General features: G+C 43.5%; 1 protein-coding gene across 9 annotated transcripts in view; it reads left to right on the top strand.

The window, feature by feature from the left end:
• ARFIP1 (ADP ribosylation factor interacting protein 1) overlaps positions 1–22871 on the top strand; it is a 123188-nt gene extending 100317 nt beyond the window's left edge. For 8 of the 9 annotated variants that reach the window (XM_060178948.1, XM_060178945.1, XM_060178944.1 and 5 more), the window contains one exon: positions 8236–10060. In XM_060178948.1, the coding sequence (XP_060034931.1) occupies positions 8236–8391 (156 nt within the window). In that variant the 3' untranslated portion in view covers positions 8392–10060. Of the gene's footprint in view, positions 1–8235; positions 10061–22817 lie in introns of those variants that run through there. The other variant, XM_060178943.1, reaches the window with a different exon arrangement.
• Positions 22872–24580: the final 1709 nt, after the last annotated feature.

The following is a 24580-nucleotide window of genomic DNA, read 5'->3' as shown; positions in this document are numbered from 1 at the left end:
AGTGGGTTATGCGCAAGTGGTGCAAAGCACAAGGACCAATGCAAAGCACAAGGACCGGCGTAAGGATCCCAGTTCCAGCCCCGGCTCCCCACCTGCAGGGGAGTCACTTCACAGGCAGTGAAGCAAGTCTGCAGATGCCTTTCTCTCCCCCTCTCTGCCTTCCCCTCCTCTCTCCATTTCTCTGTCCTATCCAACAATGACGACGACATCAATAACAATAATGACTACAATTTAAAAAAAGGCAATTTGTTTAAAAGAGAGAAGGGGGAGGAGCCAGGTCTGGCTTCATGGAATAAAGCAGCCTCTGTGAAGACTGGATGCAAGTTTCATTTCCTGTTTGCTCTACATGTAGGTAGGTTTTTCTAGTGGTAACAGTATTTCTGGAAGCCGAGGAAGTGATTTATCTGGTACAACCCAGGACTTGCATATATGTGATGGCTGGTTTAAAAGCGCCCCCCCCACCAGTGTGCAGGAAGTTATTCCTGCACACTGGTGGGGGGGGCACTTTTAAGTTAATCGATTAGAGCAGGGGGTGTGGAGGTTTTGTTTTTGGATAGTGGTCCTCGTTTTCATTCTGGGTAGTTAAGGAAACTTTCAGTTAATCGATTAGAGCAGGGGGTGTGGAGGTTTTGGTTTTGGATAGTGGTCCTCATTTTCATTCTGGGTAGTTAAGGAAATGCTAAACATGTCTCTTGAACCTGCAGGGCTTCATTTTGCCTTAGCTGGAACTAATCCACAAGCTGGAGAAACATGGCGTAGGAGAGTCTGTTTTGAGCACCTAAATCAGGTCTTCCCAGGCAACTAGAAGTGTAGGTTCTCAGGGAGACTACAGTACATTCTCTGTACAACCACGGCTAGACCCCGGGACCAGATGGCAGCATGCTGCCGTTGAGTGTTCCCCAGATACCTGTAGCATCCTCACCCGACTCTTAACCTTCCTAAGCTCCGATGTTTCTTCACTCACTTTATTTGTCATCTAATTGACTAGCCTCCCTCTTTTAATTATCCCCCTTTTCATTGTGTTTTCTTAAAAAAAAAAAAAAAAGCAAACAAAACATCCTTTTCACTGCTGAGAAACTGCATTCTGAACCTTCCCCATAGATGTACTTTTGCCACATGACAAAGCACTGAGCTTAGTGACTTGGAGCAGCATGGGCTCGAGGTTCTTGTGGTTGGATGGCTGTTCTTGGGCTTCCCTTTCTGCCCTTTCTCCTCTGGCCTCCATCCTGCAGGGGGCTGAGCAGGGCTTCCTCACAGGATGGCACCACCTGCCCCTTGGGCCTCTCTTCCTAATGGCCATTGTCAGTGTGGAAGACTGCCCCAAAGGGTGTGAATCCTGAGAAGAGACCCTTTGTAGCCACTACTGTAACAATTCTTTCTAGTAGAGTTCTCTGCTCACCTCCTAAACAGCCTTCTACAAACGCGCCTTCCCCATTGCTTTCCTGTGCCCTTTTGTTTGTCTGTTTGGTTTTTTGTTTTTATTTCCATCAGAGTTGTCACTGGGGCTCAGTGCCTGCACCATGAATCTACCACTCCCAGCGGCCATTTTTTCCTTTTTCTTCTTTGTTTTATTAGAACAGAGAGAAATTTGTTGAGGGGAGAGGGGTAATGAAGAAGAAAGAGAGACACCTGTAATCCTGCTGTACGGGTTGTGAAGCCTCCCGCCTACAGGTGGAGTCGAGGGGCTTGAATCTCAGCCCTTGCTGTGCCACCCAGCCCCTTCCTGTTTGCTTAATAATCACCAGTTTCCTCTTGTTGAGGTTTTCATGCATTTATCCTACCCCTTTACCTCAGAAACAGAGCGGAGTTCTCTCTCTCAAACCTTACTTGGAAAAGCCTCATTCTGGCCAGGTGGTGATGCACCTGGTTGAGTGCACACACTACAGTGTGCAAAAGCCCGGGCTCAAGCCCCCACCCCCCTTGTAAGGGGAAAGCTTCGAAAGTCGTGATGCAGGGCTCTAGGTGTCTCTCTGTCTCTCTGCCTCTCCCCTCTCAGTTTCTCTCTATCTCTATCTAATAATAAATAAAAGGAAAAAGCCTCATTCTACACACACACACACACCCCTGCACCAACACACACACACACACACACACCTACACAAACACACACACCTGCACACACACACACACACACACCTGCACACACACACACCTGCACACACACACCTGCACAAACACACACACCTGCACACACACACCTGCACACACACACACACACCTGCACACACACACAGGTCAGTTTGTTGTTGTTGTTTTACTACCATTTTCTGCTGCATGAAGCTCCTTGTGCTTGTGTCCTTGGAGCCTCCTCTGGTCCCTGGTACATAGCATGAGATGTGTTTGTGTTATTACTCTTCTGCCCAGCACTGAAGGATTCCATTTGGTAGGGTTTGCAGGCCCTTAAATCTGATCCAGTAAATTCAAGATAAATCCCCTTTTAGTTTGTACAGGCTTCTTTTTAGTTTTCACTGCTTCATGTTGTCTTTTTCTCTTAAGCTCTATGCCTGCAAGAAATGTTCTTCTTGTGGTCTGGTCCAAGAAGTGGCACAGTGGATAAAGCATTGGACTCTCAAGCATGAGGTCCTGAGTTTGATCCCTGGCAGCACATGTATCAGAGTAATGTCTGATTCTTTCTCTCCTATCTTTCTCATTAAGTAAGTAAAATATTAAAAAAGAAATATGTAAAAAAAGAAAGAAAGAAATATTCTTCTCTTTCTCAGAGGCATTATTTCCTCTTATTTCACCTAACTTCTAGGTAAGTCAGTAGTGCCAAGTGCTATGATGGTGTGAGTGGGTAGAGTGTCAGTCCAACTTTTCAGGCCTTGAAATATTATACAGGACACTTCCATACCTGAAGCTCAGGTCCTAAGTTTAACCCTTCCTCCTCCTACAAGCCAGAACTGAGCAGTGCTCTGTGAAGAGAGGAGAAGGAAGAGGAGGAGGGAGGAAATAGCTACCAGGATCTGTAGAATAATCAATATAAAATAATCAGTAGGATAATTAATATAAAATGTTGTTTCCAAAGTAGAGCTTGGAATGGGCTTGTTTTATTGCAACAGAGTAAAGAACTCTGTAGGGGGCTGGGGGAGCTTTCAGGCCCCTGTTGCATGATGGGAGAGAAAGAAGGGCCTAGGCTGGTAGTGAGAGTGTTTTGCAGAAAACTGAGAAATTTTACACATGTACCAACAACTGTATCTACTGCAAACCATTAACCCCACCAATAAAAAATGAAATAAGAAAAAAATAAGAAAATAAAATGTTCTTTCCTTTATAGAAGTGGATGGGTAAAAAAGCAAGCACTCCACAGCTGTGGACAGTTAATTTTTGACAGGGGGGCCCAAGGCTTCAAATGGAGACAGGGAAGTCTTTTCAACAAATGATGATGGAAAAACTGGGTTGTGTGGTCCAGGAGGTGGCACAGTGATAGAGTGTTGGACTCTCAAGCTATGAGGTCCCGAGTTCAATCCCCGGCAGCACATGTACCAGAGTGATGTCTGGTTCTTTCTCTCTCTCCTCTTATCCCTCTCATTAATAAATTAAATTAAATTTTTAAAAAAGAAAAACTAGGTTGAAACATGTAGAAAAGTATGAAACAGGACCACCACATGTCACCATTCCCAAAAGTTAACTCCAAATTAATCAAACACTTGAGTGTTAGACCAGAAACCATCAAATACATAAAAGAAAACATTGATAGAATGCTTCACAATGTCTGGTTTAGAAACCTCTTTAAAGAATCAAGTCCAGGGAGTCAGGTGGTTTAATCAACGAATTAAGCGCACGTGGCGCAAAGCGCAAGGACCGGCATAAGGATCCCGGTTGGAGCCCCCGGCTCCCCACCTGCAGGGGAGTCGCCTCACAGGCAGTGAAGCAGGTCTGCAGGCGTCTGTCTTTCTCTCCCCCTCTCTGTCTTCCCCTCCTCTCTCCATTTCTCTCTGTCCTATCTAACAACGACATCAATAACAACAATAATAACTCAACAACAATAAAAATACAAGGGCAACAAAAGGGAAGATAAATAAAATTTAAATAAAGAATCAAGTCCAACAGAAAGGAAAACAAAAGGGAATAATAATAACAAGCCAATAGGACTACATCAAATTGAAAAGCTTCTGCACAAATGAGAGGAACCATCACCAAAAACAAAAGATTCCCCTGCTGAACACAAGTTCTTTACATGCCATAGGTCAGGCAGAGGGCTAATAAATAAAAAAAATAATAAAAAAAATAAAACAAGGATCTTTAAAAATGGGAAGAGGACATGGACAGAATCTTCACTAAAGAAAACATCCAGATGGCCAAAAGACATAAGAAAAAAATATTCAGTCACTGGTCGTCAGAGAAATGCAAGTACGGGCAGCAGTGAGGTAGCACTTTACACATTAGAAAGGACAAAAACAAGTGTTGGCAAAGGAGCTGAGAAAAAGGAATATCCCTGTACTGCTGGTGGGTCTGTAAGCTGGTTCAGCCGCTGTGAAAGGCAGGCTAGGTTCCTCGGAACCCTAGACAAGGACTTGTTCTGCAACCCAGCAAGCCTACTCCTGGGGATCTTTCCAAAGAAAACAAAAACGCCTATCCAAAAGGACCTACGTACACCTGTGCTCATAGCTGCTCCATTCTTAATAGCTCAAACATGGAAATAAACCAGATGCCCAACAACAAATGAGTGGGTAAGAAAGTAGTGTTGTGGGGGTTGGGCGGTAGCGCAGTGGGTTAAGCGCACAGGGCACAGAGCACAAGGACCGGAGTAATGATCCTGGTTCGAGCTCCCAGCCCCTGACTGCAGGGCAGTCACTTCACAGGTGGTGAAGCAGTTCTGCAGGTGTCTATCTTTCACTCCCCCTCTCTGCATTTCTCTCTGTCCTATCCAACAACAATGACATCAGTGACAAGAAGAATAATAACCAAAACAAAGATAAAAAAAAAACAAGGGCAACAAAAGGGGGGGACATTGCCTCCAGGAGCAATGGATTCGTGGTGCAGGCACCAAGCCCCAGCAATAACCTTGGAGGCAAAAAAAAAAAAGAAAGAAAAGAAGAAAAAAAAGAAAGAAAGAAGTGTTATAAGGGTTAGGCGGTGGTGTGCTCAGTAGATCCTACCTGCATGGGGAAAGCTTCATGAACAGTGAAGCAGGGCTGCAGGTCAGTGTCTCTCCCCCTTCTCTGTCTTCCCCTTCCACCTCAGATTCTCTCTATCCAATAAAAACAAAAAATGTTAGCATAAGGATCCCGGTTTGAGTCCCCAGCTCTCCACCTGCAGGGGAGTCGCTTTACAAGCAGTGATGCAGATCTGCAGGTGTCTGTCTTTCTCTCCCCCTCTCTGCCTTCCCCTGCTCTCTCCATTTCTCTCTCTCCTGTCTAACAACAATGACATCAATAACTACAACAATAGAAAACAACAAGGGCAACAAAAAGGAAAATAAATATTTTTAAATGTTGTGTTATATATGCATAGTGGAATACTACTTAGCTATTAAAAATGACAAAACTGGGGGCCAGGCAGTAGAACAGCGGGTTAAGCGCACATGGCGCCAATCGCAAGGACTGGCATAAGGATCCTGGTTTGAGCCCCCGGTTCCCCACCTACAGGGGGGTAGCTTCACAAGTAGTGAAGCAGGTCTGCAGGTGTCTGTCTTTCTCTCCCCCTCTCTGCCTTCCCCTGCTCTCTCCATTTCTCTCTGTCCTATCCAACAACAATGACAACAATAATAATAACGATAAAAATTAAAAACAAGGGCAACAAAATGGAGAAAAAATGGCCTCCAGGAGCAGTGCGTTTGTAGTGCAGGCACTGAACTCCAGCAATAACCCTGGAAGCTAAATAAATAAATAAAAATAAAAATGACAAAACTGTCTCCTTAGTCTCATCTTGGATGGAACTTGAAGGAGTCATATTAAGTGAGAACAGCCACAAGAAGGCTGAAGACCAGGTGATCCCAACTATAGGTGGAACCTTAGAAACAAGGACAGGAAAACAAAGCACAGTGTGAAACTCGGACTGGACATGTTCCGTTGCTGCAAGGCCAGGGCCTGGGGGAGGCCAGGGGTTCTCTGGCTGCTGGGAGCAGAGTCTCCTTCACGCCTCAGGGCTGAGAAATAAACTTCATTACGCCGTCATTAGAGAAGAGGGGATATGGAGTGGGAGACATGGGGTACATCTCACAATAAGGTTCTCCTGCGTTCTCTCAGATCTCTCGCTCAGACTATTCTGTTCTTCTATTTATTGTGGATGTGTGCACACGGCTATGTGGAAGAGAAACACCTTAACCGTATATATAGACATCTTTTTGTTTAAAATTTTATTTATTTATTTATTCTTTTGTTGCCCTTGTTGTTTTATTGTTGTTGTTGGATAGGACAGAGAAAAATGGAGAGAGGAGGGGGAGAGTAAGACAGACACCTTCAGACCTGCTTCACCGATTGTGAAGCGACGCCCCTGCAGGTGGGGAGCCAGGGGCTCGAACCAGTATCCTTACGCCAGTCCTTGCGCTTTGCAACATATGCGCTTAACCTGCTGCTCTACCACCCGACATCATAAAGGCACACATAAAGGAATGATCTCTCTCCTAGTATGTGGACCACTCTATATCAGACTTGTTATCTCCGGTTCTAATGATTAGATTCTGTGTTTGCTCAGCAAGTCCTGACCTTACGCCAAGGATGGAGGCACAATTCAGGGCTATCAGATAAGGCGGGCTTCATGTCAGCCTGAAGGTCTGGTGACCAGTTTGTGTGTTTACTCTGCTATGGCCACAACACCCCTGGAGCTGGAGACAGAACTTCAAAGATAACAAATTTCTTTTTTTTTTTTTTAATTTATTTATTTTCCCTTCTTGTTGCCCTTGCTGTTTTTGTTGTTGTAGTTAGTATTGTTGTTGTTACTGATATCGTCATTGTTAATAGAACAGAGAGAAATGGAGAGAGGAGGGGAAGACAGGGGGAGAGAAAGACAGACACCTGCAGACCTGCTTCACCGCCTGTGAAGTGACTCCCCTGCAGGTGGGGAACCAGGGGCTTGAACTGGGATCCTTCCGCCGGTCCTTGAGCTTCATGACACATTCACTTAACCCCACTGCATTACCTCCCGACTCCCAAAGATAACGAATTTGTAACATGTCCAGTGATTGTAGTAATTAAGAAAAATAGTCGAGCAGAGAAATAACAAGCATTATCATTTAGGGATCTATCAAGAAATTGAGGGCATGGGGGGCTCACAACGGTGAAGGAGGGTCTAAACTAGAATGGTTTGGGAATGGTTTGCAGACTCCTGTCACAGAAGGCTGAGAAATGATAACTATGTGACAACTATCTTGTAAAACATTATTTACCTAATAAAGCATTTTTAAAGGGGGAGTAAGTGTGTGTGTGTGTGTATAATATAATGACTGCAGATGTCAGCTTATAGATATAGACAGTGTGTGTATAATATAATGACTGCAGATGTCATCTTATAGATATAGACAGTCTCATACCCCCCACCTCCGCATTTAGAGTCATATTTCAGGCATGTGTATTTTTACATCATTAAAATGAAGTTTGGTTTTGATGAATGTTTCTGTGGGTGGGTAAATTAGAACTATTTTTATAATTTGTCTATGAAACGTTTTACAGTCATGAGGCACAGGGAAACAGACTTACTCCCACGTCTTTGTGATGTCTTGCTGATTTAAAAAAGATTCATAGAGGTAGTATTACTACTCAGTTCAGACATGCTCTTAATATCATTAAAACCAACTAAAAGCTATTCAGGTGAGCTTACTGACTTTCTGGACAGCACTTGAGTGCATTGCTTGGTTCTTTCCAGAGCACTGTATTATTTACAAATAGACATTCCACGTCATTCTCCATAAGCCTCCACCTTAGTGCTGTCCACAGCTGGTATACAGCATGTATTATATAATAGCAATTTACATAATTTTCCCACCTCAATATACGTTTTTAATCTACTTGCTATAGAGGTAATTTGATGCTATTTTTAATTATTGTCTTTATTAATGTTTGAAAATGGTTTTAAAAGTATACATTTAGCTTCTTAAACTGATCTTTTGAGAGATTAAAAAAAAAAAACTAGTCACCATAGACACAGTGTCCACTTGCTGTGTGCAAACTTGTGGTTATTAGAACAGCTTTTCTTGAAGAGCATACGATCTTCAGATAAGATATGTGACAGATCACCTCATGTCCCGTTGTCACACGGTGTGCTAACCCTGGGTCTGTCACTTTGCCCCGTTCACAGGTCAAAGTATTACACAATCAACTGGTCCTTTTCCACAACGCCATCGCCGCCTACTTTGCTGGGAATCAGAAGCAGCTCGAACAGACACTCAGACAATTCCATATCAAATTGAAAACCCCCGGAGTGGATGCTCCGTCTTGGCTTGAAGAACAGTAAGACCACATTTGGAACAAGAAAGAAAGTCACTTCGTTATATTTCTAAAGAAACCTGACAAGAATTAAGCAGAGCCGGGAAGAGGGAAGGGGCGACAAGCATTGCAGTGATTCTTGCACAAACAGCTTTACTTTTTCCCTTTTCATACCTTAACGATTGAACTGTTCAATTTGGTGGGGAGGTGGGTGGTTTCGATGCAAACACACTTTCTGTAATCTGAACACAACACTTTTCCTTTCTGGGAAATCCTTTTGTATTGTGAGAGTTGATGGTTGTTTCTGTAGTTTGAAGACATCTAATACAGATTTGCACTGACAACATGAAAAGTCAAGGGTTGGGTCCTAGAGAGGCAGGACAGGTTGTAACTTTTCCAGAGAAAGATTTACATGATTTGTATCCACATCAGATATTTTATATATGAATATAGGAAACATCTTTAAGAGATTGGTTTCCCTGGATTGTCTTAAAGATTCAAAGAAACTATTTTACAGAGTCGAGAGTGTATGGTCTCCCTGCTGCAGCCACCACAGTGGCTCGTGGAATGATGGCAGACACCTTTTTAGAAATGAATCAGTACCATTGCGATTGTGCTTAGACTTTATTTCTTAAGACGCAGGAATCAGAGCTCACTTTTGTGAGGCTTTTAAGCGTCTGAGTTGACATCGCCCAGAGTCACTGGGCAGGGGTTATTTTAGCTATTTCTTTTGATTCACAACAAAACCTGCTTAAGAAAAAAAAAAATGGCAGGTAGACTTGAAAACAGAAATTCTTGGTGGTTTCTAGTATAGATCAGAATTGTGTGCTTCGAAAGCAAGTTTTGGGGTAGATTTCATTTTGATAGAAGTGAGTTCCTAGACAGCTTTCATTGACTTCCATGTCTAACAATACCAGTTATGCCTTAAATCACAGATATGTGCCTTCTCAGATCCGGTAATTCTCATTCAAGCAATGTACATAGTCCATAAAGAAACCCTATTTCAGATAATGTTTGATGTCTCATTCCTTGCCCAGTAAGGAATGCTATTTGTACATGTTGAGTTTCTCTGTATTCGTTCAGCCACATTGAAGAGTTCTGCTGAAACCAACGTTTAAGTTTGTGATTTGATTCTCCTCTATTCCTTTTAGGGGATGGGAGGAAAGGAACTTTTTTGTTTGAGTAACAAGGTTATGTGGGAAAGGAAGGAAGGCTTGGAAAGGCCATTCCGTTGCTCAGCACTGCTGGCTTTGTGTTGTGTGGTTGGCCTGTTTGGTGTGTGGTTCTATCAGTAAATAGTCCTTTTTTTTTTTTTAATGTAAGGTCCCTTGATTTTTGTCAGAGCTATAAATTAATACTTGGAGAAGTATCTCTTTTCCCTGTTCATTTACTTTGTGTTGAAATAAAGTACTTAAATTTACTGTAATACATGAACTCTGTGGAGTGTGACATGTTATATATGTTCAATGCCTTCTAGCTGGCTTTTAATTAATATGCCTGTTTTCAGTGCTTAAAACAATGTAATGTGATTGTAAATCATATACCTATTTTAAATCATTCCTTCCTGTATATTTGTACACCAAGAGCCTTATTTTATTCTTCTAGCAGAATAACTACTTGTGATAGTTCATTTACATTCCCCAGAATGTGCCTCTGGTGTGAATTTTGTATTCTTATTAAAAGTGTTTGCTGAAGCATTTTTTGTATTCCTGGCTCTCTGTGATTTAAAATAAGGAAATCCCACTGACTATGACTTGTCTATTCCAAATGGTGAAGCAATAACAAAGAATAGTGGTTTTGTCACTGACACTGTTTTATCTCAATAAGCTATTCTTTTCTTTAAATTGACTCTCCTTTAGAAGCAGAACATCAGCTTTTAGGACATCTCAATAATACTTGCAGTACCTAAGAAAATATCTCTGTGGGTTGGAGGTTTTTTCAGAATGAACTGAAAAATGTCACTTATCATGAGTCAAAAGTACAAGGTTAAAAAAAATAATTGAGTAAAATATTAACCAGTGGTGTTCACTGTCTTAGGAAAACAATTCATGTCATTGTAGAGAAAAATTAGAAGTTTGTGGTTTTTGTTTGTTTTCAGCTCAGCTCTGGCTTATGGTGGTTCTGGGAATTGAACCAGGGACTTTGCAGTCTCAGGCATGAAAAGGCTTTTGCATATGATTTGAGCAAAATTACAAAGCAACCTCCCTGCTAAGGCCAGTGGACACAGAATCTATGTGATACTGTACTTTATCAAAGATTTAAACTTACTGAAAAATAAGTAAAAGTACAGATTTCTATTCTCTGAAAATAATCACAGGGCTTAGAGGAGTTTATGTATTTTTAAAATATATTTTATTAAATGAGCGAAATCAGAAAGAAAGAATCAGAGAATCAGTGAGACCAGAACACTGGTCTGGCTTCTGGTGGTGCTGGAAATTGAACGTGGGATCGAACCTGGTCAGGCATGAAAGTCATTTATATAACCGTTAGGCTGCCTCCTCAGCCCCGCAATTCATATATTTACTTGCAAATATTCATCAGACATTACATCTGGAGAGAGGAGGGCTGACTACATCTGTTTAGGATCTGGGGGGTGGGGGGCTTCCAGTTTCCACCTGTGAGAAAAGGTGTTAAAAAGATAATGCAAAGGAACCTGTCCACACTGTGGGATGTTTCAGTGATGCTATGAGTTACTTTACTGATCAAGATGAAACTGATTTCCTTGTTTCCATGATTACTCTGCTTTTGTTAGGCTTGCCACCAGGACCCACTGATTGTTCTTTGCTTTGTACACATAACAAAGGTGGAATTCAGTTTCATCTTGAACATAAACTTCAATTTTTTGACTTTATAATATTTATTCCTTTTGATGCTCTTGTTGTTTTTTATTGTTGTAATTGTTGTTGTTGATGTTGATGTTGTCATTGTTGGATAGGACAGAGAGAAGTAGAAAGAGGAGGGGAAGACAGGGAGAGAGATAGACACCTGCAGATCTGCTTCACCGCTTGTGAAGTGACTCCCTTGCAGGTAGGGAGCCGGGGGCTCGAACTGGGATCCTTATGCCGGTCCTTGTGCTTTGTGCCACCTGTGCTAAACCAGCTGTGCTACCTCCCAACTCCCATAAATTTCAATTTTAAGAAGAGCTGTGTGCCCACCCCCAGTTTCTGAGACATGACAACCAGCAAAAATGACTGGTCCACAGCCTCCCAGCCGCGTTTGTAGGTTTGCAAGTCCAGTAGACCTCTTCGACAGTGAAGACAGTGAAAATACTTTTGTTTTTTACTTATTTACTATTAGAGAGCATACCAGAGCATTACTCTGGCACATGCAGTACTGGGGATCAGACTTCTTGCTTAAGTGTCCCAAGGCTTTATCCACTGCACCACCTCCTGGGCTGCAAGTCTGCCATTTCAACTGTGCGACTAAGTCACTGTTATTTCTTTCTTTTCTTTTTTTTAATTTTTACTTATAGAAAGGAAACACTGACAAAAACCACAGGATAAGAAGGGTACAACTCCACACAGTTCCCACCACCAGAACTCCATATCCCTATCCCATCCCCTCCCCTGATAGCTTCCCTGTTGTTTTTTTTTTTAGATTTTTTTTTATCTTTATTTACTTATTGGATAGACACAGCCAGACACTGAAAGGGAAGGGGGTGATAGACAGGGAGAGAGACAGAGAGACACCTGCAGCCCTGCTTTACCACTTGTGAAGCTTTCCCCCTGCAGGTTGGGACCGGGGACTTAAGCCTGGGTCCTTCTACACTGTAACATGTATGCTCAACCAGGTGCACCACCACCCAGCCCCCAGCTTTCCTATTCTTTATCCCTCTGGGAGTACGGACCCAGGGTCATTATGGGGTGCAGAAGGTGGAAGGTCTGGCTTCTGTAATTGCTTCCCCACTGAATATGGGCATTGACAGGTTGATCTATATTCTCAGCCTGTCTCTCTCTTTCCCTAGTGGGGTGGAGCTCTAGGGGATCAGAGCTCCAGGACACATTGGTGGGGTCATCTGCCCAATGAAGTGTGGTTGACATCATGGTAGCATCTGGAACCTGGTGGCTAAAAGAAGAGTTAACATAGAGCCAAAAAAAATTGTTGACTAATCATGAACCTAAAGGCTGGAATAGTGCAGATGAAGGGTTGGGGGTCTCTGTTTTGAAGATAGCTAGTAGGCCTATTTTAGTTATAGTCCAAAGAGCCCATGGCTATACTAGTTTTGTTTGTTTGTTTATGACCTGACATCTGATATGCAGGTGGACCCAGGTTATTGTCTGGGGAGATGATGTCATGGCTGAGCGAAAAAGGACCAGATAGCTGGATTTGGGAAGAAAGTAGCTCCCAAATATGGGAAAGGTACATAAATATTGTTGACTGTAAACCCCATCGATTTGATGTGGTCTGAGGCCCATATTCAGCTTAGGAGCCTATGTGACCTCTGCATCCCTGTAGATCTGAGCTCACATTCTGTGGTCATGAGTAGGAATGTTCCAAGCTGCCCCAGTTTCAGGACCCATCTTTCTCTAGTGGAACATAGAGTATGTTGTTCAGCTTCCCTTCAGAGGATGGAACATTCTCTACCATTGTTGATCCACATTGAGGGCAAGGTCCTATGGGGGCCCACAAAGGGATCTATTGTGTTGTTCCTGATAGAGATGGCTGGTAACAATGGAGAGAGGGATCTATTCAAGGTCTAGGCCCATCATGTCTGCTTGAGAATCTCAGGACTCCCCGACTAGGGCCCCAGCTGATGGGGTGGACTGATAGTCACTGTTATTTCTTCTGACACTGAGTATAATGTGGGTGGGGAAGATAGCATAATTGTCATGCAAGAGAATTTCATGCCTGAGGCTCCAGAGACCCAGGTTCAATCCCCCAACCACAAAACTAAGCAGTGCTCTGGTCTCTCTCTTCCTCTCTCTGTCTCATTAAAATAAAACAATATGGGGGCCAGGTGGTAGTGCAGTAGGTTAGGTGCACGTGGCGCAAAGCACAAGGACCGGCATTCAGGTTCAAGCCCCTGGCTCCCCACCTGCATGAAGCACGTCTGCAGGTGTCTTTCTCTCCCCCTCTCTGTCTTCCTCTCCTCATTCCATTTCTCTCTGACCTATCCAACAACAACGATAGCAGTAACAACAGTAATAGTAACAACAACAATGATAAACAACAAGGGCAACAGAAGGGAAAAAATGACCCTAGGAGCAGTAGATTCGTAGTGCAGGCACTGAGCCCCAGCAATAGCCCTGGAGGCAAAAAAAGAAAAGAAAAGAACAATATATGCATTTAAGTATAACTTTTATCAAGTATCTTCTTTGTAGGGGGTAAAAAAATTACTCCCAAATGAATTCACACTAGGTACATGTCAAAATACATACAGTGGTCATCTGTTCAATCTGCTAGTTTTGAAAGTATCCTGGAGAAGAAATCATGTGAACTGGGCGAGCCCTCTGCAGAATATGATATTGAATGAACAAAGATTAAGCTCCTTTTAAGTGTGGGACTGTTCCTCAGAATGTGCCTATTCTCCTAAATCTTTCACAAAGTGTGACTTACTGCATGAACAGCAAAGCCACTTAGCCAAACTGTCAGCCTAGTGCAGCACTTGTATTACACTTTGCACTGTTTTGGTGACCTAAGAATACTTGTTTTAGAGTATTTCTTTCTTTCTTTCTTTTATTTATTCCCTTTTGTTGCCCTTGCTGTTTTATTGTTGTAGTCACCATTGATGTCATTGTTGTTGGATAGGACAAAGAGAAATGGAGAGAGGAGGGGAAGACAGAGAGGGGGAGAGAAAGATAGACACCTGCAGACCTGCTTCACCGCCTGTGAAGCGACGCAGGGACCCGGGAGCTTGAACCAGGATCCTTACGCCGGTCCTTGGGCTTTGCGCCACCTGCGCTTAACCTGCTACGCTACAGCCCGACTCCCCGTTTTAGAGTATTTCTAAACAGCCTTTACAAGTATCTGTTCTTGAACTGGTCAATAGCCAGGAGACTGGAGACCCAGAGCCTGTGGCAGATTACAACTGTTTGTTTGTTTGTTTGTTTGTTTGTTTTTCCCTCTAGGGTTATTGCTGGGGCTTGGTGTCTGCACTATGAATCCACTGCTCCTGGAGGCTATTTTTTCCCTTTTGTTGCCTTTGTTATCATTGTTGTTACTATTATTATTGTAGCTGTTGCTGTCATTGTTGGATAGGACAGAGAGAAATGGAGAGAGGAGGAGAAGACAGAAAGGGGGAGAGCAAGATAGACACCTGCAGACCTGCTTCACTGCCTATGAAGCGACCCCCCCTGCAGATGGGGAACCAGGGCTAGAACCGGGATCCTTATACTGGTTCTTGCACGTTAGTGTCATGTGCACTTAATCTGCTGCACTACTGCCAGGCCCCCAGATTACAGCTTTAATACAGGCCAGCATACATACAATTTTGACCCAAAAGTCATTTGTACTCTAAAGTACTTTAGAGCTTTACCAAGGCCTACAGGTTCTTTCCTATTTCATGATATAGTGAGGCCTGTTAAAAGAGGACAGTGCAAAGCAATGTTCTCCTCTTTGGAGGCTCTTCATTCAGCTCTGTGTTTCCTCTTGAAGATTTCCTGCCCGGCAGGTTTCCTGGCATTTCTCTAGCAAATGGCCAAGTGGTCCTCCTCATGTACAGGACACTAAGACGTTCTGCTTTGTTTTGTGAAATAAAAGTTTATTATTCAAGTGAGACCTTTTTGTTATCCTGGTGTTAACTCTACAGTAGAAATAAGACAAGACCCTTCTGAGGAAGAGACTTGGACCCATCTGAGACCAGGAACTCCTGGCTGCAGATTAATTAACAGATACCAGCAGAACTGGGGATTTCATTGTTGTGTTGACAAATGGATCTTCACAAAAACTGTCATTTGTCACAAAAGCTTCATTTGTTTTGCTTGAGCCCAGGCAGACTGTCCTAAGCATCTTCTGTTGAACTTTGTGAACTTGAGGATTGGCAGGTGGCCCACCTGGTAGGGTGCACATGTTAATGTTTGAGGACGCAGCTTCAAGCCCCAAACCACTATGTGGGAATACCTGCAGGGGGTAGCTTAACAAACAATGGAGCAAGGTCTCTTTGTGTGTGTCTCTCTGTCTTCTACTTTCCTCTCTAAGAAAATGAAAAAGAGAGGGCCGGGCAGTAGCACAGCGGGTTAAGTGCAGATGGCACGAAGCCCAAGAACCAGCGTAAGGATCCCGGTTCAAGCCCCCGGCTCCCCACCTGCACCTTCACCCCACAGGCGGTGAAGCAGATCTGCAAGTGTCTATCTTTCTCTCCCCTTCTCTGTCTTCCCCTCTCTCGATTTCTCTCTGTCCTATCCAATAACAATGACACCAATAACAACAATAATGATAACAATAATAAACAACAAGGGCAACAAAAGAGAAAAAATAGCCTCTAGGAGCAGTGGATTCGTAGTGCAGGCTGCAAGCCCCAGCAATAACCCTGGAGGCAAAAAATAAAATAAAATAAAATAGAATAAAATATGCCAGGAGCAGTATAATCATGCAGGCACTGAACCAGAGCAATAATCATAGTGGCAAAAATAAATTAAAAAAAAAAAAAGATTGTGAGCAGCTATGGTTTATCATGAATGATGAGGAAGAGGAACAAAACACCATAGATCTTCCTCAAAGCTTTCTTGGAAAGGCGTTTGTACTCATAGGTATGAATATGATAGGAGCATAAACGTTTGTTCTAAGTGACTTTCATATTAGTTTGCTTTTAGCCCAGAGTATGTGCTTGCCTAAACACCCTGGCAGGAAATGTTTCATATCTATGAAAAGAACAGCACAGCACAGCTTCAATCTGCAGAGTTACCCCCGTACCACCTAGGTGCTTCCATATGGTGCTAGGGCTTGAACCCATGACTTCACACATGGTCAGGTGCCTGCCTGGCCAGGCAAACTATCGCATAGTCCAACATATTAGTGTTCATTAAATGTTGAAACTTTGACTGTTGAGTTTCTAAAGCAGCAGCAAACTCACTGTTAAAGAGATAAAAACAAACTTGTTTTCAGTTGAGTGGAAGATGTTCAGGGACAGGGAGAGTGAAGATGGATTTTGGTTGACTTTCCTGAAAGTGTTTTAAATTACGAAACTCTTTATGTAACAAGGTACTCAACTTATTTATAGATGCTGACTTTACTTTTGTCCTCCCCCTACATGATTTCTGATTCTACATCTGGGAGCTTCGATGGAAAACGACATAAAGGTTTAGACAGCTCATTAAGCTTATTCGTAGTGTGCACGGGAAAGGCACAGGATATGCTTTTTAAAACATATATGTTATTATTTATTATATATGGATAGAGAAAGCCAGAAATCTAGAGGGAAGGGGGAGATAGGGAGAGAGAGAGGGCAGGGGTAAATAGCATAATGATTATGCAAAGAGATTCTCATGCCTGAGGCTCCAAAATCCCAGGTTCAGTCCCCTGCACCACCATAAGCCAGAGCTGAGCAGTGCTCTGGTAAAATAAATAAATAAATAAATATTTAAAAATTATTAAAGAGGGAGAGAGACATCTGCAGCCCTGCTTCACCACTCGTGAAGATTTCCCCCTGCAGGTGAGGACTGGGAGCTTGAACCCACGTCCTTGCACGCTGTCCTCAACCAGGTGTGCAACAACCGGGCCCCACAGGGTATGCTTTTGTTCACTCTTCACCCCTGACTCTTGGCATAGTTCTTAGCTCCAAAGAGCCACATAGGAAAAATGTCTGTATCCCTCCCTCCCTCTCTCTCTCTCTGTGTGTGTGTGTGTCTCTCTCTCTCTCTGATGTTAATAAAAAAACTTAAGTATAAAGATAAAATGTGTTCCATCTCATATATCACGTTTAAGTGGAGGAAAGCATTTGATAGTTGTGCTGATATTTGGTTTGAGTGAGGTACAGAGGAGCAAGAACACATGAACCATTGGAAATGAATGACAGTAGATGTTCTAAGATGCTAGAGCATTTCCAGAGAAGAGAACTTTTTAAAATGTAGAGAGAATGGCAGAATGAGTAAAAAATCATCACCATCTGTTGATGAGTGGGATCATCCCATGCTCGTCTTTATCTTTCTGATTTAGCTCACTTAACATAATTCCTTCTAGCTCCATCCAAGACGGGTCAGAGAAGGTTGATAGTTCTTAATATCAGCATAGTATTCCACTGTGTATATAGACCATAGCTTTCTCAGCCACTCATCTGTTGTTGGGCACCTGGTTTGCTTCCAGGTTTTAGCTGTTATGAATTGTGCTGCAGTGAACATAGGCATACACATATCTTTACACCTGAGGAAGATGGGTCAATATTGGGGCAGCTTGGAATGTTCCTACTCATGACCACAGAATGTGAGCTCAGATCTAGAGGGATGCAGAGGTCACATAGGCTCCTAAGCTGAATATGGGCCCCAGATCACATCAAATCAATGGGGTTTACAGTCAACAATATTTATACACCTTTCCCATATTTGGGAGCTACTCTCTTCCCAGATCCAGCTTTCTGGTCCTTTTTCCAGCCATGACATCATTTCCCAGAAAATAACTTGGATCCACCTGCATATTAGATTTCAGACTCAGGGGGAAAAAAAAAAAAACAACTAGTATAGTCACAGGCCCTTTGGGATACAACTAAAATAGGCCTGCTGGCCATCTACAGAACGGAGACACACACAGCCCCCCCCCCCACACACACACACACACACCAGCTCCTCATCTGCACGATTCCAGCCTTTAGGTTCATGATTAGTCAACAACTTGTTTGGCTTTATATGTTAACTCTCTTTTCAGTCACCAGGTTCCAGATGCTAGCATGATGCCAACCACGCTTCATTGGGCAGATGACCCCAACAATGTGCCTGGAGCTCCGATTCCCCAGAGACCCACCCCACTAGGGAAAGAGAGAGGCAGACTGGGAGTATGGATCGACCTGTCAATGCCCATGTTCAGCGGGGAAGCAATTACAGAAGCCAGACCTTCCACCTTCTGCAACCCACAATGACCCTGGGTCCATATTCCCAGTGGGTTAAAGAACAGGAAAGCTATCAAGGGAAGGGATGGGATACGGAGTGGGAATTGTGTGGAGTTGTACCCCTCTTATCCTATGGTTTTGTCAATGTTTTCTTTTTATAAATAAATTAAAAAAAAAAAAAAACATCACCATCTTGTAACCCCTACTGAAGAGATCCAAATAGGGCTCACTATTAGCTGTTAAAATCAGTAGGGATTGAAGGAAAATGGGGAGGGCTCATAATTCCCAAGTGTCACTCCACATGTCACTTTCTTACTCGATGGTAAAGAAAGGGTAAGAGCTGCCATTAATAAAGAGATTTGTGCGGTCTGGGAGGTGGCACAGTGGTTAGAGCTTTGGACTTCAAAGCACGAGGTTCTGAGCTCAATCCCTGGCATCACATGTGATGGATATTCTGGTGTCCTCTCTCCTCTTTCTGTCTTTAAAGGAGTAACCAGGGAACAGGCGCACATGGCGCAAAGCGCAAGGACCGGCATAAGGATCCGGGTTCGAGCCCCTGGCTCCCCACCTGCAGGGGAGTCACTTCACAAGCAGTGAAGCAGGTCTGCAGGTGTGTATCTTTCTCTCCCCCTCTCTGTCATTCCCTCCTCTCTTGATTTCTCTCTATCCAACAACGACAGCAATAATGGCAATAATAATAACAACAACAATAAACAAGGGCAACAAAAGGAAAAAAAGAAAATGTTAACTCTTATCCTGATACCTGTTTTCAAAACAAATATTTTTTTAAAAAAGAGTAATCAATGTAGAAAAAACATAGGTTCACTAAACTAATATATATATATATGTGTGTGTGTATATATATATATATATGTATTGTTTTGTTTTGTTTTGTTTTTAGATAGAGACAGACCAGAGTGAAGGAGACCACTGAAGCTTCCTTCAGTGTGGTGGTCCCCAGGCATTCATCAGCTTGTTCATCAGCTGAGTGAGCCACCGCCCCACCTGGATGTTTCTTCTTTTCTCCCAGTCCCTCTGACTTGTTTCCCAGTTGATGCCTTCTAAATTTGAAACTACTGTGCAGTTAAACCCCAAACTAAAGTATTAACTATATTTTCTCATAAAGCCAGCCTCCTGTTTTGACATTCTCATGTCATGTGTCGTCACTCCATGCTTCTCTAGTTCCTCTTAATACTGAGGTGTTTTCAGCTACAATCACTATAAGCAACTTAGACTGCTTAAAATGGGTTGTATGGGTACACTGCAATGCTTATAAGAACTTATTTTCACTCTAGGAAGATACATTTTTTGTCTTTTTTAATATTTATTCTCTTTTTCTGCCCTTGTTTTATTGTTGTTGTGGTTATTATTATTGTTGTTATTGATATCATTGTTGTTGGATAGGACAGAGAGAAATGGAGAGAGGAGGGGAGGACAGAGGGGGAGAGAAAGATAGACACCTGCAGACCTGCTTCACCACTTGTGAAGCGACTCCCCTGCAGGTGGGGAGTCGGGGGCTTGAATTGGGATCCTTACGCCAGTCCTTGCGCTTTGTGCCACCTGCGCTTAACCTGCTGTGCTACCACCACCCAACTCCCAGGAAGATCTTCTTAAAGATCTATTTCTTTATGAGAGAGAGGGAAAGATCCAGAGGAGTGTCATTGGCACATGTGGTACCTAGGATCGAAGGAGGGGTCACTGAGAAGAGCTGTTATGAGGTGGTCAAGTTTCAAAAGAGCTTACATCTTTAAAGAACTCCCCCTAATGAATGATGCATGCCCACACATTGTTCTTAAATGATCTTGTTTCCATGCCTTCCTCTCACCCCTCCCTCCCCCCCCCCCCAGGTGAGGAAACTAATCCTAGAGATGAAAGTGCTCTGGCTAGTTTACATCAGTAATCAAAGCAGCAAAAAGCCCGGATGATGTTTTGAGAAGTGCGTTTGTCATCATGACAACAGTCACTATACAATCACTGGATGCAGTCACCGGTACCATCCAGCCGTTGGAAAACTCTAAGCACCAAGTGTCCTGAGTGTTTGCAGAGTGGCCAGTCAACTTGCCCATGTTGACTTTCATCACCTGATTTCCATCAAGAGCCTCAAGAGGCACACAGGGTCCCCCAAGTGGGTCTAGCAGTTCTTCTCAGGCTGCTCTGGGCCAGCTAAGGAGGGCAGGCCTCCAGTGCTTCACTCATATCTCATAGGGGACTGTTTTTATCAAAAACAAATGACTCAGGCCCTGGAGGGAGCATAATGGTTATACAAAAGAGACTGTCATTCCTGAAGCTCCAAGGGCTCAGGTTCAACCCCCCACCTACAGAGCTGAGCAGTGCTCTGGAAGAAAAAAATAAATGATTTGGGGGCTGGGAACTGGTGTGCCCAATTGAACACATATGTTAGCAAGCGCAGAACCTGGGTTCAAGCACCTGGCCCCCACCTTCAGAGGGGAATCTTCATGACCAGTGAGGCAGTGCTACAGGTGTCTCTCTTTCTCTCCATATCTCCTGCTCCTCTCCCAATTTATTATTTATTTATATATATGCTTTTATGGAGTAGTATGTTGGGTACTACAGTCATTCCTGTGTTCTTTCCCAAATAAAGATGCTCTCTCAATTTGTAATAGTCAAAACCTGGAAGCAACCCAGGTGTCCAACAACAGATGAGTGGCTGAGCAAGTTGTGGTCTATATACACAATGGAATACTATACAGCTATTAAAAATGGTGACTTCAGGTGGAGGTATAGCATAATGGTTATGCAAAGATGTTGGTATGCTTCATGTTGGTTTTGTCTCACTCCTCTTGCCTCCGGGAGATTGTGGTTTAGTCTTTGCCTTTTCGCACTTCTCCCTTCTCCCTGCCCCCTATCCTACGTACTTTCTGGGTTCCTGATGCTACCGCCGGAGGAGAAAGATGGAGGAGCACATTGTGTGGTGATTAGGTTGTTGGACTGCTTGCCCGCTCGTGAATAAAGATTAAACTGCATTCTCAGCTCAGCCGTGTGTTTCTGGTCGTCTGTTACCCGCCTGTGAAGCCAGCCCGGCGAAAACAACACAAAGAGACTTTCATGCCTGAGGCTCTCAAGTCCCAGGTTCAATCCCCCCACACTACCATAAGTAGAGCTGAGCAGTGCTCTGGTTAAAAAATAATAATAATAAAAATTTTTAAAAATTTTTAAATTTTAAGAAAATAGTGAATTCACTTTCTTCACATCATCTTGGATGGAGCTTGAAGGAATCATGTTACATGAGATCAGCCAGAAAGAGAGGGAAGAATATGGGATGATCTCACTCATAGACTGAAGTTGAACAATAAGAACAGAAGAGCAAACACAATGTAGAACTTAGACTGGAATTGGTCTATTGCACCAAAGTAAAAAACTCTGGGGCGGAGGGTGGGAGGGTTCAGGTCCTGGAACATGATGGTAGGGAGGACCTAGTGGGGGATTAGATTGTTATGTGGGAAACTGAGAAATATTACACATGTACAAACTATTGTATTTTACTGTTGACTGTAAACCATTGATCTCCCAATACATTTTTTTTTTAAAGTTACTCTTTCAAACCCTTCTTTCTAGGAGGATTATATTTCAGCAGAGTCTTGCTTCAACCCTCCTCACTTTCTCTCTATCCTATCAAATAAATAAATATTAGGACTTTCTGCTCCCTACACTTTTATTTCTCAAAAAGCCTCTATTTTGTTTGTGAAGTTTCCTTAGCATTCTCCTCCCCTGAGGCAGACCTATAAATCAGAGTTTAGTAAGCAAGGGCAAAATCTCTCATTATCTATGGGAGAACTTGCTTGAATCCTTGAGGGCCTGGAAAGTAAAGGGTCCAAGCTTTCCAGCAGGCTCTACCCCTGCCTTGCCCCTCTGACCTTGAGGAAAAGATGGCATAAAAGGCTGTTGTGCCAGCTTCAGGTTTTTGCACTGTGCGGTCACTATTTGTGCTCAGAACCAAAGCAATGAAAACAAGTCTTCTGTCTCTGAGACACAAGTAGCTTCAGTCCAGGCCCCTCTGCACTTCCTTGCCAGCGACCTCAGCGCTGACCTTGACTCATTCGAGGAAAGAACTCTGCCTTCTGGATCGTCCGTCCTTCTGGCTTCATTTTTATGTAAGTTTCTGTTTGCCAGCGGTAAAATGCAACCACCCGATTAACAAAAACTACAAACAAACAAACAAGCAAACATAAAACTCCTAAAACTTTAGTCTGCTGACTCCAGGTCATTACAGTGCTATCTTCCTTCCAGTAGCCTCTCTGGGAGTTGGTGCTCCAGGCTTGAGGAAGCAGCTGACCCCAGGAGTGACTCCAGCACCAGCAACAGGCTCAGTCTCTCCTCAGTTGACATCAGGAACCCCCATCTCTCTGGGCATAGCCCTGAAAGGGGTAGAGGATCTCTACTAGAGGCTTCCTTTCTCAATTAACTGCATCCGATTTCAGGAGAGAACTCAATCCCACTTATTTTTCTTTCCAAACCAGGTCGCAGCTAGAGTTGGTTTCCAACCCAGCTCAGATTGAGTCGTGTTGGGTTGAGCATCTGAAGCAGTTCACTCCAATGGCCTGTACCCACCAAGCTCGCTGCAGGTCACCATCCTCATCCCCACCCTTCTCATGTGCTCTTCAAAGAACTGACTCTTAGGGGTCAGGCGGTAGCGTAGCGGGTTAAGCGCACGTAGCACGAAGCAAAAGGACCAGTGTAAGGATCCCGGTTCGAGCCCCCGGTTCCCCACTTGCAGGGGAGTCGCTTCACAAGCAGTGAAGCAAGTCTGCCGTTGTTTCTCTTTCTCTCCCCAACTGTCTTCCCCTCCTCTCTCCATTTCTCTCTGTCCTATCCAACAATGACAACATCAGCAACAACAGTGATAACTATAACAATAAAACAAGGGCAACAAAAGGGAAAATTTAAAAAAGAACTGACTCTCATCTGGTGGATTCCTTTCTGGGTTGTAAAAACCTTTCAAAAGCAAGGGCTACCACTGAGCATTTATACAGCCTGGTCTGTGCAGTGCCCGCAGAGGCATTCTGTGTTATCAATATGGCTGCCATATTTGCTGGAACCAGAAGGCCTAGAGACCCATTGTCCTGTGAGAGAGATGGGTGGGACATGTTCAGTCAGCAGACACATTGACTAACGCCCTACCATCTGAGCCCTGGAAGTGGATCCTACACAGACAGGGAAGTGAAGAACAGCCCTGTCCTCAGATATTTGGGTTCCATGGGGAGAAAATCTACACAAACCTTGGAAGTGGATGATGTGAGGAGGGCAGGCACCAGCCTGGAGAATGTGCCAGAGTTGAGTGCTGGGGCTCCCAGATACAATGACTCCTTGGGTGCTGGGTGGGGAGGAATTCTTCTTTTCATGGCAGCTGGGTCAGAGAAAGTGGCTTGAGCCAGTTGTCAAACTAAACTTCACATGAATCACATTTCAATCATGGTACAATATCATTTCTTTTTTCTTTATTTTTCTTTTCCCTTCACCAGGACTTCATTGCTCTCAGCCAGTATTTTCAGATAGAAAGAGAGACAAGGGAGGTGGGCGGTGGCGCAGTGGGTTAAGCGCATGTGGCGCAAAGCACAAGGACCGGCGTAAGGATCCCGGTTCGAGCCCCCAGCTCCCCACCTGCAGGGGAGTCGCTTCACAAGTAGTGTCTGTCTTTCTCTCCCCCTCTCTGTCTTCCCCTCTTCTCTCCATTTCTCTCTGCCCTATCTAACAATGACAACATCAACAACAACAATAATTACAACAATAAAACAACAAGGGCAACAAAAGGGAAAATAAATAAACATTTAAAAAAATTAAAAATACTTTAAGGAAAAAAAAAGGCAAAGGGAAAGAAGATGAGATACCACAGCACCTAGGTGAGCTCTGACCTCAACATCCTTCCTTGCTTCCTTTTTCTTTGTTTTCTTTTTCTTTCTCTTTCTCTTCTTTCTTTCTTTCTTTCTTTCTTTTTTTTACCAGAGCACTACTCAGTTCTGGCTTATGGTGGTGCTAGGGATTGAACCTGGGACTCCACACCTCAGTTATAAAAGCCTGTTGCGTAACCATTATGTAGTCTCCTCAGCCCATGCATACTATTTCTTTGTAGGCTGTGAATCCTAACACTTTCCCCACTACCAGGCATGGAGTACTTGATTCCTCTGGACCTAGTGGCCCCAGTATGCCTGTGGACAAAGCCACGGTCACAGGAGCAGAGTATTGGTGAGAAGAGCAAGCAGCTGAATGTGCAGTCCAGTTTCTG

The sequence above is a fragment of the Erinaceus europaeus genome, chromosome 19 (assembly GCF_950295315.1).
Source record: "Erinaceus europaeus chromosome 19, mEriEur2.1, whole genome shotgun sequence".
NCBI classification, from domain to species: Eukaryota; Metazoa; Chordata; class Mammalia; order Eulipotyphla; family Erinaceidae; genus Erinaceus; species Erinaceus europaeus.
The sequence above is the reverse complement of the archived record's forward strand: the minus strand, read 5'-3'. Positions and strand labels throughout refer to the sequence as shown.